General features: G+C 38.3%; 1 protein-coding gene across 1 annotated transcript; it reads left to right on the forward strand.

Moving 5' to 3' along the window:
• Positions 1-425: 425 nt before the first annotated feature.
• Positions 426-13757, forward strand: LOC120801484 (rho-related GTP-binding protein RhoE-like). The gene is made up of 5 exons (XM_040148551.1): positions 426-530; positions 619-706; positions 11576-11685; positions 11919-12044; positions 13644-13757. The coding sequence occupies exons 1-5, from the start codon at positions 426-428 to the stop codon at positions 13755-13757; spliced, it is 543 nt and encodes a 180-aa protein (XP_040004485.1).
• Positions 13758-15140: the final 1383 nt, after the last annotated feature.

A 15140-nucleotide genomic window follows, 5' to 3' on the forward strand; every position in this document is an offset into this window, starting at 1 on the left:
TCCTCACTCATATCCATCTATCCACCTCCTTTTTATGGGGATGAGGATTCAAATTCTGCTTGGGGCCCCAAAAAGGCCCTTCCCTGACGAGTCTGAGAATTCCAGTCATAGGCTACTCCTGATGGGCTTCCCACGATGGAGCTCCGCCCTTCGCTGTTTGAAATAGGAGTAGATACTGAGGACCGTGAATATCCCGGAGAAGACGTCTCCAGTGGACATTTCATCCAGACAGATCCCCACTATCCAGGCAGTGGACTGATTTCTGTTTGTGGACTGTTTGAGATTGCTTTCCCTGAAGCTGAAACGGGACCACAGCAGAGCCGCTGAACTGGATCTGTTTCAGAAACTATCGGAAGTTGGACGGTTCCTTATATTTCAGCTTTTAAATCTAACCTGGAACTCGTGGAGCTTTGGCAGCAGTCAGAATGGACACGGACGCAGACGTCCAGTGTAAAATAGTGATTGTTGGAGACAGTCAGTGTGGGAAAAGCGCTTTGTTAAACGTATTCGCCAAAGACTGCTTCCCTGAGGTAAGATCTGTCCCATTCATGTCCCGTGTCGTTTTGATGACATGGTCATTCAAACGGCCGTAATCTGACAGCAGTGTTTCCTCTGCAGTGCTACGTGCCCACGGTGTTCGAAAACTACACGGCCAGCTTCGACCTGGACATGCAGAGAGTGGAGCTCCGGCTCTGGGACACCTCAGGTGAGGACACCCCCACACTGAGCAGCTGGGTACGGGATGGGAATCAATGGCCTGGATCTCCAGTGAGTCCCTTCCTTAAAATCAGCATACTATTTACCTTGTTATTTAAGTGGTAGCCAATTTGCCAGGAAAAACGCTGAAAGGATGAAATGATGGCACTAACTCAGAGTGACCATGTGTAAATATCACATTTACCTAACCCTGACCAAATGATTAGACAGACAATACTTGACACAAAACTTGGATTTAGCATCTTATAATTGAGACTTAGACGACAAATGGATTTATCTTATATATGTAATTCTGACTTTACCCCTAAGACGTTTGTTTTAGTAACTGACTAAATAAATAAATAAATAAAGCTTGATTTACTAATTCACATAAATCTCAGAATTTCCACATAAAAGCTCAAATTTTTGAATTTGCATCTATAGCTATGACTTACCATCTTTATTTTCATTTTTTATTTTTAGTTGGAGGGGGATAATACAGTCATTATAAATCATTTATCAAAAGCACCTTAAACAAGCCCTTTTTTAATTGGGTTCTAATATAATGAAATATTCAGGAAGACAGGAAAGTCCTGTTAAAACTACCTTTATCTTAATAATCCTTTACTTCTCATCTTAAGTGTTTATTAAGAGGCTCATTATATTTTCCATTAAAGCAAAAATTGTGTTGAAGTAGGTCTACCTTTAATTTAATAAATTACATTTGTATAAATAAACTGAGTTCATTTAATTGACAATAATGACTCAGGGACTAATTAATAATGGACATTAATAATTGTGTAAAGCAGGCCTAAATCCTTTCATCACTAGCCTTCATGCATCAGTTCCTTAAGAACATATTATACTGCACTTCTTATAAGCTTTTTGTATTTGAAATAAACATAAAATAAATGTACTAACAAATTTTCAGAATGCTCGGTGCATCATAATGGACAGCTATGGAGAGGAAGAGGTCTGAGTCAGACAATCCAGCAGACTAACACTCCATGTCTTTTGTATTTCTACACACAGTTATGATGATTAACACATTACGATGATATCGGTCAGTATGATTTGCCTAATCATCCAAACAATTGGATTCATTTGAAATGAAATATTAGTTTGGCACCACCTACAGCATCAGTTCTTATAATACCAACTCTCCTTTAATACCATATCTTCTATTCATTTTAGATAAGTGTTTGTTTTATATAGCATATTCTGCATACACTTTGTAAGCTGTATGTCACAATGGGTAATTATGTAATGACTTATCAGTTTTTGTCTCACAGACATATAAGCAAATACCCACCAGGGTAATGGCTCTGTTGAGGTTTAGGTTTTAGATACTTAACACTGGTTTATTTGATGCAGTCATGGAAAAGTCTTGGACAAATATATCATATATTCCTGGATTATTATCCTAGGTAATATAGTACCTGTTATTTTCAACAAAAGATTTGCTGATGTGGGAATTTTATACTACACTTATGTTGGTCAAGTTTCCTTGGTAGATGACACAATTTCAAAAACTGCGAATCAGTTCCAACATAATTCCATTGCACTGGAAAGTTAGATCTCTAGCAATGTCCAATTTTAGAGGTTGTTGCTGATACTCTAACACATTAATGTAAGTCATGTTTTTCATTTGCAAAATATGACTGAATCTAGTGCCTGAGCGTAGGTGAGCTACTATCCTTTCGTCATATTACATGTCAACATGTTACTTTGTAACTTGCTGTCCGAACACTTCTGGAAATATGCTGTTTCTGAAAAAAAACTCAACTTTGGAAATCACATCATCCTAAAATTCCATATCAGGCAAAATTCTTTAAACAAAAATGTCATTATAGGTCAACACCACAAAGTTGCAATACTCATCATCCATAATGTGAAACGGTGATATTCTGCCTGGACTTGGAAGTAGCAACCATGGCTCCTGTCCAGTATAACATCATCCCCATCATTGATAAGGCAGAATCCCTTGTCTCCAGCAAACAGGTGCAGATTAACATCGTCTTGCAGCATAGACACTTAAATTCATAGTGAAAAGAACATGTAAACAATAAACTGAAGAGATTGATTTTGTCTGGCTTTTTATTTAATTGCTGATTCTTATATAAAGATAGGTTTGTTTTTTTTTACATATTTTAACTGCCAAGCCTGCAGCCTTCATCAGATGTGTTGCCGAAGCTTCCTGTCCACTGATTTATATGGACATGGTCGTCCTACCTGTTAACATTTAAATCAGCGGACAGGAAGCTTCAGCAACATTTCTGATGAAGACTGCAGGCTTGGCAGTAGAAATATAATTTAAAAAAAATACACCTATTGTCTTCATTTAAGAAATTGGTGAACTAACGATGTAAACAAGTATGCATGCCAATATCCACAGTGTCCACATGTAAATGCTTTCTCTCTTTACATTAAAATAAAATTTTGAATTTTTAATATGTTCATAATCAGTAATACCACCTTTATCTTGCAAATCCCTGTTCCATGGCAGTCACAAGTGACAATCCCATCAGGCGAGGCTCCTTTGTATGGCCACTTGGGATTCAGCCAGAGACCACTTTCGATAAAGAAGCCCTCGTGCTCCAGTCCCATCAGCTTCTCATACTCCCTTCTGGCTTTTGCCTCATGTTTATATGTGTAACTGTCAACAGCACACAGAAAAAATAAGCAAAAAATGATATGGTAATTTAATATTTAGTGTTGAATTTAGGGTCTGTCTTGTAGGCAACATTATTACGTTTCAGTGGTGTAAATATTGATTATTATCCTAACCCCTATGCTTAATCCTACCCCTGCCTAACTCTTGACTTATAAGCCTATACCTGATGTTGGCCTTTGTGCTAGTCAAATCTCACCTCTGTCTTATCCTATTTCAAACCTTAAATACCTTGTTGCGACTGTGGTGAATTTTTGTGCCTCTGGGTAGCATATGGTCTTAATCAGGCACTTGGAAGTTTGCAGTGGGTTACTCTTAAGAATTTGTTAAAGCTTAGAGGCAGTTATGCATCCAGCTCTTTGTCGATACCAAATACTTGATGCACCCTGGCTTTAAGTTGCCTTCTATACAGCCTGGACCTGAGAAGGGGTTCACTCTCCTTGCTGGAAATCCTGGCCAATCCTCCTCCAAGCTGTTTGTTGAGCAAGTTGTTAACAGCTCCACCAAACAGTGATTTTTCCCTTTTAAATTCTCACATGGTTTAATTTCAATAAATATTCAAATGATCCAATATCTCACCAAAAATCAAAGATTAGAGAAACAAGTACTTTTACTTTAGTACTTTAACCACATTTTGCTGGTAATACTTATGTACTTTTACTTAAGTAGCATGTTTCACGGAGGACCTTTATTGTTAATGGAGTATTTTGACATTGCTGTATTGGTACTTTTACTTAAGTAAAGGATCTGAATACTTCTTCCAACACTGTTATAAACTTAGTTATCTTCATTGTGTGTGCCTAATTCAATGTTTACATTGATTATTTGTTGTCAGAATCATGTCATGTGCCTTATCCAACTATAACCAAAGATACTGGCTACACTTATCAAAAAAATTCATTTACCTTATGGATAATGTAACATCTCAGTGATGTCCTCTGGCTCCGGGTTCTCAGCTGACTCATGTAGATCCAGCAAGGCCTCTGCACCTGTGCATTCTTTGTTGATCGTCTCTGGACTTCATCCTCTCCTTTGCCCATGTCAGAGGCCGAAGTCAGTAGTCAATAGTTTGTTTGTGTGTGACATCCCGAACTATAAATGGAGGGGAGTAAGTGATTTTATTAATAGGAAGCACTATCACCAGCTCTCAGAATGCCTATGGTTTGTGTCATTTATGGTTTCCAAAATCAATTAAACTGAGAAACCCAGAGGAGCTTTTTTTTCCCAACGTAATACGCGTTGCCTCTGACAGAGGCTTACCTTTCTGATAAGTGTAGGAGCCCAGCCTACAGACTCAATGTTGTTTAAAGCACTAGAGCAGTCTAAAGAGAACAACAAAACCGTAATTAAATGCTTGTTAGGGTGCAATAAGGTTGCACCCTGCAAAACACTTATTAACTAGCATTAGTTATAGTTGCTACATATTTTTGTTCAGTTACAGAGGTACAAACTCCAACAAAGCAAATTTTTTATTTCCTTACTATGTAACAAAGTTACAAAGTAAGGAATAAAAAATTTGCTTTTTAGACTGCCCTAGTGCTTTAAACTTTGTAACTTTGTTACAAAGTAAGGAAACAGTAGCAACATAAACAAAACCACATTAGGTACATTACATTTGATGAAGTAGTCACTGCTCAGACGAGTATTTTTATAATAATATAATATAAAATATTGACTTGGGTTCTGTGCAGTCACAAACAAGAAGTGTTATCCCACCTTTCTGTAATCTGAAAAGTCGTTGCGTTTTGTGAAATGTTGTAGTGTTTTGTGAACTGTTTTTTATTGTGAAATGTTGTTGTGTTTTGTGAAATGTTGTAGTGTTTTGTTAAATGTCGTGTTTTGTGAAATCTTTTAGTGTTTTGTGAAATGTTGTATTTTATGAAACGTTTTGTTTTCTGAAACATTGCGTTTTCTGAAATGTTACTGTGTTTTGACTTCAGGGCCACCGTAGAAATGCGACCATAAATGACGACAAAATGCAATAGAGAATCTCTTTGGTTTCTTGGAGAAGCGGGGGTCCAGTTGGCCGGCCAGGCCTCCCCTTAAAGGCGATGGTAGGGGAACACTGAGTGAAATCTGACCCATAGTTTCTATCCAACGCTTCACCTACATTCCAGACAGACAGCGTTACAGTCTCTCTGTGGCACTCACTAGTACTGGATAAATTACAGCTTAAAATTCTGCTTCACAACAGGCAGCTCACCCACCCCTCAATCAGGGAGATCAGCTGAGACATTCCCAAACCTTTTGTTTCCCCCTCTACGATTATAAAGGTTGGAGGTTGACTGAAGGACTGGAATTACCCCTCTTGCTGCCCAGCCCCCCTCAGAATCTGGCTGAGAAACTGCTTTGAGAAGTCAGATACACCCAAATGAAACTCATCCACTTCCACTGTTATCATGCATTTATCAAAAGCTTCAGGAGCAATGGGAGATGTTTTGCCCTGAGTAGCACTGACAATAGCTGAGAGAACTGCATTGGGGTAGGAAGGGTCTCTCCACAGAGGGCCAAAGAATGCAGGGCAATGTGGCAAAAAGTCTGGTTCTGGCTCTTCCACCTGCAGCACAATGCAACATTAACCAGCGCTGCACAGAACAATCACATACTGTATGTACAAGTATGCAAGTATAGCAGGTAGAACCCCATGTAAGGTGATGTAAAGCAATTAACTTACAAAGATTATCAGATACTGAAGATGTGGTTCATTCATTTTACACCAACCACATTACTGTGCATATCAGCAGAAATCAAATCCAGTACCCTAATGTAAATGTGTATCCACCACTGTCAATCATGACATCAATCATGATGTCAATCATGATGTGTAAATGGTGCACTATGAACATCATTCCTGTAGGTACTTGGTTTTCCTGACTGACTTCCCTTCTGTTTTGAATTAAAAGTAACTTCAGTCTGAAACTGGTTAGTTCAGTTCTTTAGAAGGTTTATGAGGTTAACTGCACAGCAACCATCTATCTGCTAGGGAATTATGACATTATGATTGTTTCAGTGGATTTCAGTAATGCACGGTATATCACAGCTGACAATGGCATTTTCAGTCACCAGTGACAAAACTCCAGTGAAAAAGCTTCTTAGCTAGCAAAATTTAGTCAGTTTAGACAGAAAGTATTCAAATCAGTTCAGCTTGGGGATTCTGTGTTAAGGATTTATTCATTCAGAGCCCAGATGCCTAAAAGTTGTAACTATGTGCTGATTGACAGGCAGCAACGCAATGGAAATAATTATAGCTGTTATCGCAATTGTATATAATGTGTACAATCCAGACTCAAAGGAATATAAACCTCTGTGTGATGTCCAGTTAGTCACAATCTGCCTTATTATGTGACTTCCTGTCTGGGCTTTGTGTAGTCATTTCCTGTTTTAGTTTGAAAAATACTTACCTGATGTGTCCATTGGTATATTTACTTCCTGCCTTTGTGTTTTTTCTTGCCATTTTTCTGTGTCATCTGTCTCCCATTAGTCAATTAGTTCTTGTGTATTTATTCCCTTGTCTTCCCCCCTTTGAGTTGCTAGATTCTTATATTAGCTTCCTGTGTGTTTCTTGTCTTTGCTCCCTGTTTTTTTGCTTGCTTTACCTGTGTTTGGACATTTTGCCTGCTTTGTTAGATTTTGGATATCTGCCTGTTCCTCTCTGAATTTTTCTTGAAAATGAGATTAGCGGAGCCACAAAGAGACAGAAAGGGACGCCTATAGCAATGGTAAAAAAGGAATTCCAAAGTTGCATTCCAGTTCAATTCAATTCAATTTTATTTATATAGTGCCAAATCATAACAGAGGTTATCTCGGGGAATTTTCATGTAGAGCAGTTCTAGACTGTACTCTTTATAATTTATTTACAGACACCCAACATTCCCTCATGAGCAAGCACTTGGTGACAGCGGCAACGAAAAACTTCCTTTTAACAGGTAGAAACAATGAACAGAACCCAGCTTTTGGTGGGCGGCCGTCTGCACCAACCGGCTGGGTTGAGAGAGAAAGAGAGGGGGGGGTACAGATGGAGGGGGCAGCATAGCACAGTAGAGGTATAACATAAAGATGTGTAACAATAATGAGACTAATAATTATAATAATAGGGTGAATAATAATACTATAATGTAAAAATATTATATTTAGTTTTAATAATACTAATAAAACTAATTATAATAATAGTAATGATAATCATCATAACTGAAGCAGTGGGAATTGAGCAGGATCATGGGGGCAGTAGGTGGTAGTCACCAATCCAGACTCTAGCACCAGGGGCAGAAATACCTGCAGAAAGCGACAGCAAGACAGAGGAGAGAGACAAGAAAGCACAAAACTACGGGAGAGACAAGAAGTCGAGTTACTAATGAGCATTGATGCCATATGAATGTGTACAGATGGAGAGGAAGAGGAGGAGAGAAGAGCTCAGTGCATCATGGGAAGTCACCCGGCAATCTAAGCCTATAACAGCATAACTAGGGGATGGTTCAAGACAAGACTGAGACAGCCCTAACTGTAAGCTTTATCAAAAAGGACGGTTTTAAGCTTTGGGAACTGCAGGACCCCTTCTGAGGACCTTTGACCTATGGCCTCTGAGGCATACCTCTATTTTCACACATAGTTTATATTCTACATATATGACCATACACCTCAGTTGGAACACTCAGAAGATAGTGTTTTTAATTTTACTATGTGACATTTTAAATTTTAGCATGAATTCATTTTTATGTTCCATCTTTATCTGATGTGGCCTTCCTTAAGAAAATTCAGACCACATGATGCCAACAGGAATAATTATACGAGGTGGAGACTTAAATAATATTTCTAACACACATGACAATTAATTTAAAAATAGGAGAGTAAATCTACCAACACAGCTACCAGAGTTTCTTCCTAGAAATAAATCACAGAATATACGGAGGACAAGTTACCCAAAAGTATCGACTCCACATATTATTCAGCCAAATAAGTTATACTTTTATATCAGGCACAGGACCAAGCAACGTAATGTTAACAAAAATTCATCAGATCATGCTGCATTGATGTGGATAATGACACCTTCAATAAACACATATAAATACATAAAAGTCATGCCAACCTTGAGATGAAAGACTGCAAACAATAAAATTTGAGTATGATAATCGTCTACTTAGAAAAGTTAAATCCTAATAATAAATGGAATGAATCAAGTGAATGAGAAAGTGGTTTCAGACTCTTGGATCCCACTGTAATTCTAGTGAATTATATCTGGAACGATATAATTCAAAACTGGCTTTATACAAATTAGGAGTCTATAAAAACCTGCCTATCATTAATACGATATGCCAAGAAGCAAATATTACACTGAATGCAGGGAAGGAATTTGACTGACTAGAATGTACCTGTTTTTTGTAAGGTGTTACAAAGGTTTGAATTTCCTGAAGGAACAATTACCATGATAAAGATGAGTTAGAAAAGAGAACTTAATTTGAAGTATTTCGACTAACAAGAGGCGCTAGGAAAGGTTGCCCGTTATCTCCTTCTTTAGTTGTGCTGGCATTAAAGCCTTTGCCTATAAATGGATAAACTTTTCATTGCTGATGTTTCCTTGTTATATTTAAGTGAAAAACTTGAATTGATGAAAATCAATCAAGGAATAATGGGAAAAAACACTATTTGATTAATGAACTTGAAAATAATGAAAATAGCATTACTAATGACTTGCCAGTAAACTAAATTGGAAGGTTACATCCATTTCCCTGTCACCCATTACATTACTCATAGGCCATGTAAACTCAGCAGTTGGTACATTTTCACAGAACGGGGCCTTTGATTTGACCCAAGTCATGGTAACCGGCCATGTACTCTGCCAACCCAGTATCACTTAATCGTTTTCGGCACTATTCTCAAATCTTAGCACCTGACTGATGAGTTCTGTCTTCAAAATATCAGATTGTATTCTCACAGTCATAATTTAGCATCTATAAACTGATTCAGAAATCATATACAATGGCATGAAAAAGTTTGGGCACCCCTGGTCAAAGTTTCTGTTACTCTGAATATATAAGCGAGCAAAAGATTACTTAATTTCCAAAAGGCATAAAGATGAAAAATTTCTTTAATATTTTATTTTATTTTATTTTAAATTACTTTTTTTATTAAAAAATTAATAATTTCCATCTTTTACAGTTTCAAAATAACAAAAAAGTTTTTCCTTTTTTGTTATTTTGAAACTGTAAAAGAACAAAAGTTTGGGAACCCTGCATGGTCAGTACGTAGTAACAACCCCTTTGGCTAATATCACAGCTTGTAAATGCTTTTTTTTTTAACAGCTAATAGTCTTTAAATTCTTGTTTGAGAGATTGTCCCCCATTCTTCTTGCAAAAAAGCTTCTAGTTCTAGCCATCTTGCATGCATTGCTCTTTTGAGGTGTATCCACAGATTTTTGATGATGTTTAGGTCAGGGGACTGTGAGGCCTATAGCAAAACCCTCAGCTTGGGCTTCTTGAGGTAGTCCATTGTAGATTTTGAGGTGTGTTTAGGGTCATTATCATTATTCAGATAGTAGAAGCTATCTACAGCAGATAGTAGATGGCTTCCACAATCCGTCGTAGAAGCCATCCTCCCTTCTTCTTCTGCTTTTTTACAGACAGTGTGATGTTTGTTCCCAGAATTTGCTGGTATTTAATTCAATCCATTCTTCCTTCTACCATTGAAATGTTCCCTGTGGCACTGGCTTCAACACAGGCCCAAAGGATGATTGATCCACCCCCATGCTTAACAGTTGGAGAGCTGCTCTTTTCATGAAATTCTGCCCCCTTTTTTCTGTTTTAACTTCATTAGTCAACAGGACTTGTTTCCACAATTCATCAGGCTTGTTTAGATTTTCCTTTGCAAACCTCTGACACTGAATTTTGTGGTGAGGATGCAGGAAAGGTTTTCTTCTGATGACTCTTCCATGAGGATCATATTTGTGTAGGTGTCGCTACACAGTAGAACAGTGCACCACCACTCCAGAGTCGGCATAATCTTCCTGAAGGTCTTTTGCAGTCAAACGGTGGTTTTTTGATTTGCCCTCTCTAGCAATCCTTCAAGCAGTTTTTTCTGAAAGTGTTCTTGGTCTTCCAGACTTCGACTTGACCTCCATCTTTTCTGTTAACTGTCTTTTCTTAATTACATTACATACAAAAGAAACAGCTACCTGAAAATGCTTTTCTATCTTCTTATAGCCTTCTCCTGCTTTGTGGGCATCAAGTACTTTAATTTTCAGAGCTAGGCAGCTGCTTAGAGGAGCCCATGGCTGCTGATTGTTGGGACAAGGTTTGGGGAGTCAGAGTATTTATAAAGCTTTAATTTAATCACTTGGCTTTTCCTAACGATGATTGGGAACAAGCCATACCCCTAACAAGCTAAGTGAGGTCTGAGACCTTGGTAAAAGTTATCTGAGAGCTCAAATCTCTAAGGGTGCCCAAACTTTTGTATGGTAATCGTTTCCCTTTCCACCTTAAATTAGAACAAAACAAAAATGATACATTAATCTTACTTAAAATGTTGAAAAGAAGGTTTCATCTCTAACTTTATGCTTTTTGGAGATCAGTTCATGTTCTGCTGACTTATCTATTCACAGTAACAGAAATTTTGACCAGGGCAGCCCAAACATTTTCATGCCACTGTAAAAAAAAAACATTACACAGAACATCAGATCTTGTCTAATGATCATCATGTTTAGAAATATTTCAGTATAAATAGAAACCCAGTGGTTATTACAGTGTAAACAGGAACTGCTAACAGCTAATGCAACATCAGTTTTTCATGGCACAGATTAACCAGAATAACCACAGACTTAAATGCTATAAAAACAGGGAATGTCACAGCAAATGGACTCACTCTATGGCAACATACAGTAAGTTTAATGGGGCATGATGGGATCTGTAGTGGCAAAACTCACAGCATATTAATTTTAAGTGGAAATAAAAAAGAGATCACCCTGTGTAGTTCACTAGTGTACACAGGAGTGGAGGTTACAGTGTGACACAACATCCAATTATTTATCCCTGACATATTGTACCACATTGTCACATACATCACAGTAATGTTTGAGAGTCTGCTGAAGTGCTAATGAATGAAGAAAATCTCTTAGCATGAACTTCAGAGTCACTTCTCTGAATGATGCCTTAATTACTATGTGGAACAATGTTTTTATGTAGTAAAACAGCTGACCTGTAGATTTTGCTTTCATTGAAGGTTCTCCCTACTATGACAACTTACGGCCTCTCTCCTACCCTGACACTGATGCAGTCCTCATCTGCTTTGACATCAGCAGACCAGAGACATTAGACAGTGTTCTTAAGAAGGTGAGTCTTAGGAATGTCTTCCCTGTCTTAGCTGCGCCTCTGGTGTCCTGCTCTCCTGTCCTGAAGGGATCCTTCCTGGGTCTCTTTTTTACTTAACATTTAAGTATTGAATTAAGTTGCCATCCTAAATGTTATGTGCTTTTACAGCTTCTGTTATTTCAGTAGTCTTTGTTATAATTATGAGTAGGTAAAATAATGTTATATCATCTCCTACTCTTGTTCCCTTCGTCCAGTGGAGCGGAGAGATTGAGAAGTTCTGTCCCAATACCAAGATGCTGCTGGTTGGCTGTAAATCTGACCTCCGAACAGACCTCTTCACTTGGTCCCATAGCAGACACATTCCAGTATCATATGATCAGGTCAGTGAATACCGCTCTTACTCTTGTTGGGACGGAGACATTTTTCAGGCTCAGGAAGTGTTAGGATAATATCAGACCCGTTTTTGAATCTGAACTTACTTAATGGAACTTGGTTCATAACAAATTGTAGTGCTGATTATTATTTCCAAATGATAAACTGTTCATCAAGATCATCATCGTCCACATGTAACGAAGGTATAACATTTTTAATTGGTTTGTGTTATTATGAATGGTTGTTTTTGACTTCCAGTAAGGGAAAAGAAAATGGCACAGTCAATTGGTTGTTCATGATTTTCTCACAGAGACAAAGATTACGGTGTGGCTCACTAACACATCTTCATGGATATGTTTATCACTTGTCTGTGGAGACTCCCTCCACACAGCAGATATGTGTGATACAGGTCTACTCAGCACATATTGGACCTATGTTGGACCTATTCAAATAAAACAGCTGCCAGCATGCTTCTCACTGTTGGCACAGTCTGCAGTATACTTCATACACTTTTAAACATTACACTCAGTAGTCACTTTATTAGGTACACCTGGACAATCAAATGCAGTTCATTACAACAGCTCTGCTATAAAGTCTACCTTTACAAAGTTTCTAATGTTTGTCTTGTTAATGAAACGTGTAAATTCAGTTCTCTATATATCACTGGGCTCAGAGATAAAGGTGCTGTTGTACTGGACATTATACTGCGAGCTGTTTCTTATGTTAACACACATGAAGTGGTCAGAATGCTACAAACACCTCTGAATATAATGCAGTCCAATACAACACCATCACTGACAATGAACTCATTGATAGAATACAGGAGTGAATTATCAACAAACACTGAACATAACAGTCGTTGCACCAGTAGACTTAATGGCAGAGCTGTTGGATTGGACTGCATCAGATAGTGCAACTGTACCCAATAAAGTGGTCATCACATAATTAACGAATAAAAGTTAAGTTTAAGTTTCACCTCTCTTTCTGTGCACATTATTACAGTAACAGGTTGTCATTTGTCATTTTGATTTGTTAGTATTCTCAAGTGGTTGCCCAGAATTACTTGAAAGTGCAATGCAAAGACTTAACAGAATCAGCTGATCGTACATTAAAGTGACTGCGAATAAGTTGGATGCAGCAAATGTTTTTGTATTATGTAAATGTATTTTTCTCTTGAGAATTACTAACTTTTAAGTTGATTATCTGATTAATTGTTATTGATTAATTGTGACCATACAGGTGTGTCCGACTATGTGTCACTGAGAGCCAACAGTTTGCAGCCTGATCAGCTCACATGAGATCCCCCCCTCCACCTGACTTCAACTGGAATGAAAACCTCCAGACTGTAGGCTCTCCCTGGCATGAGGGGGAGAGCCAGCAGTCTGCAGCCTGATCAGCTCACATGAGATCCCCCCCTGCACCTGACTTCAGCTGGAACGAAAAACCTCCAGACTGTTGGCTCTCCCCGGCACGAGGGCAGCCGCCCTGGACAAATCAATTAATCAACTTATTGTGTCAGCTCTAATTATCATTGTAAACACTAAATATTGGGAATGCAGAGCATCAGTGTGACATACTCTTAATCCTGTTGATGTTTCCTTCCCCAGGGTTCCAACACAGCCAGGCAGCTGAGTGCCCCCTATCTGGAGTGTTCCTCGCGTCAGTCTGAGAACAGCGTCAGAGACATCTTCCACGTGGCTACGCTGGCCTGCGTCAACTAGAACAAGAATATAAAGAGGAGGAAATTTTCCAGAGCCACCAAGAGGTTGTCTCACAGTGGAAGCAACATGTCCACTGTAGTAACAACACACAATCAGCAGACCAAATCTAAGAGCTGTGCTATCATGTTAACACAGATACACACTGTCTCCCAATACACCATCACCTGCAACTACAGAAAGCTGCTGAGAAGCCAACACTAAGTGTCTTAGTAAAGTGTTGTTCCACTATAACATTTTCAGTGCTCCTTGTCATAGTGGAGGATGAACACCATTCTTCCAAAAGATATTCCTTCACTTAAAGAGCACTGTTGAACTACTTGCTCCAAAATCTCCCAAGCATTTGTATACTTGTCACAGAGTACAGTAGGAGGTACCTGCAGTACACCAGTATGGAAGCATTTGCATTATCTGTGCTTCTCCAACTATTTAGTTTGCATTTGCAAAATATTAATAAGTGTTGTCATTATCTAAATTAGGCCCACACTGTGATCTGACCTCAGTATACTCATTAGGTGCGCAGACAACCTCCAGATTTGTTTTTCCTGATCTAGACTCAGATGATCACACGTTAACACTAGTTAGAGATGGGGTGTTTTATTCACTCATTCAGGACCTTTGAACTGGGACAGCTAATAACAGCAAACTGTGCTTTCAATCTAATGTTCCATTTGTTAGAAAAATGATGTCTGTGGCTCTGTTTTTTTAAATCTGTTTTTTATCTTTTTGAGAATTGTGGTATTTTAACCTCAGCCTGCCAAAAAACAGTGACAAGGATCATTACTGGAGTGGACAGCATTAGCCATATGTAGCCTCTCATAGTGTCCAGCTGAAACCAGTGAAAAATGAGCAGGAAATGTGGGTAAAATATGAAGTCTGGACTTTTTCTGAGCTGATTAGCTTTATCTGAAGCTTGACATGGTACCTTCTCTCTGTAGTTTGAGTATTTTGAGTATGGTTGGTAGCCAAACATCCCAGTTGACATATCCTCTGAGCTATGAGAGGTTAGGTTTAGCAGTTAGGTGAGTTAGAAATGATTAAGGGATACTTGCTTGATATGTCTGGATATTAAAGGCTTGCATGCAGTGTATTGTTCCCACCATTTTGACATTTTGTTTACCCCCAAATCTTTGTTCCAAAATGTTTTGTTATAATGAGATGAACATAGTATATCAAAATTTGGCTTCGTGATTTTGCCCAGAGGAAAATATCCTGGCAAAGACTGGACTGACAATCAACACCACTCAGTAAATGACTTAGTTGACCCTTCACTAACACTTTAGTTAAATGTAATGATTCCATGATGTTTCCTGCAGAACTGCTAATAACAGAACCCCCCTACCCTCTTATCCCTGCTAGTTCAGGAATTTAGTCAGCATTCAGTTT

Source organism: Xiphias gladius, chromosome 16, assembly GCF_016859285.1.
Source record: "Xiphias gladius isolate SHS-SW01 ecotype Sanya breed wild chromosome 16, ASM1685928v1, whole genome shotgun sequence".
Lineage (NCBI taxonomy): Eukaryota > Metazoa > Chordata > Actinopteri > Istiophoriformes > Xiphiidae > Xiphias > Xiphias gladius.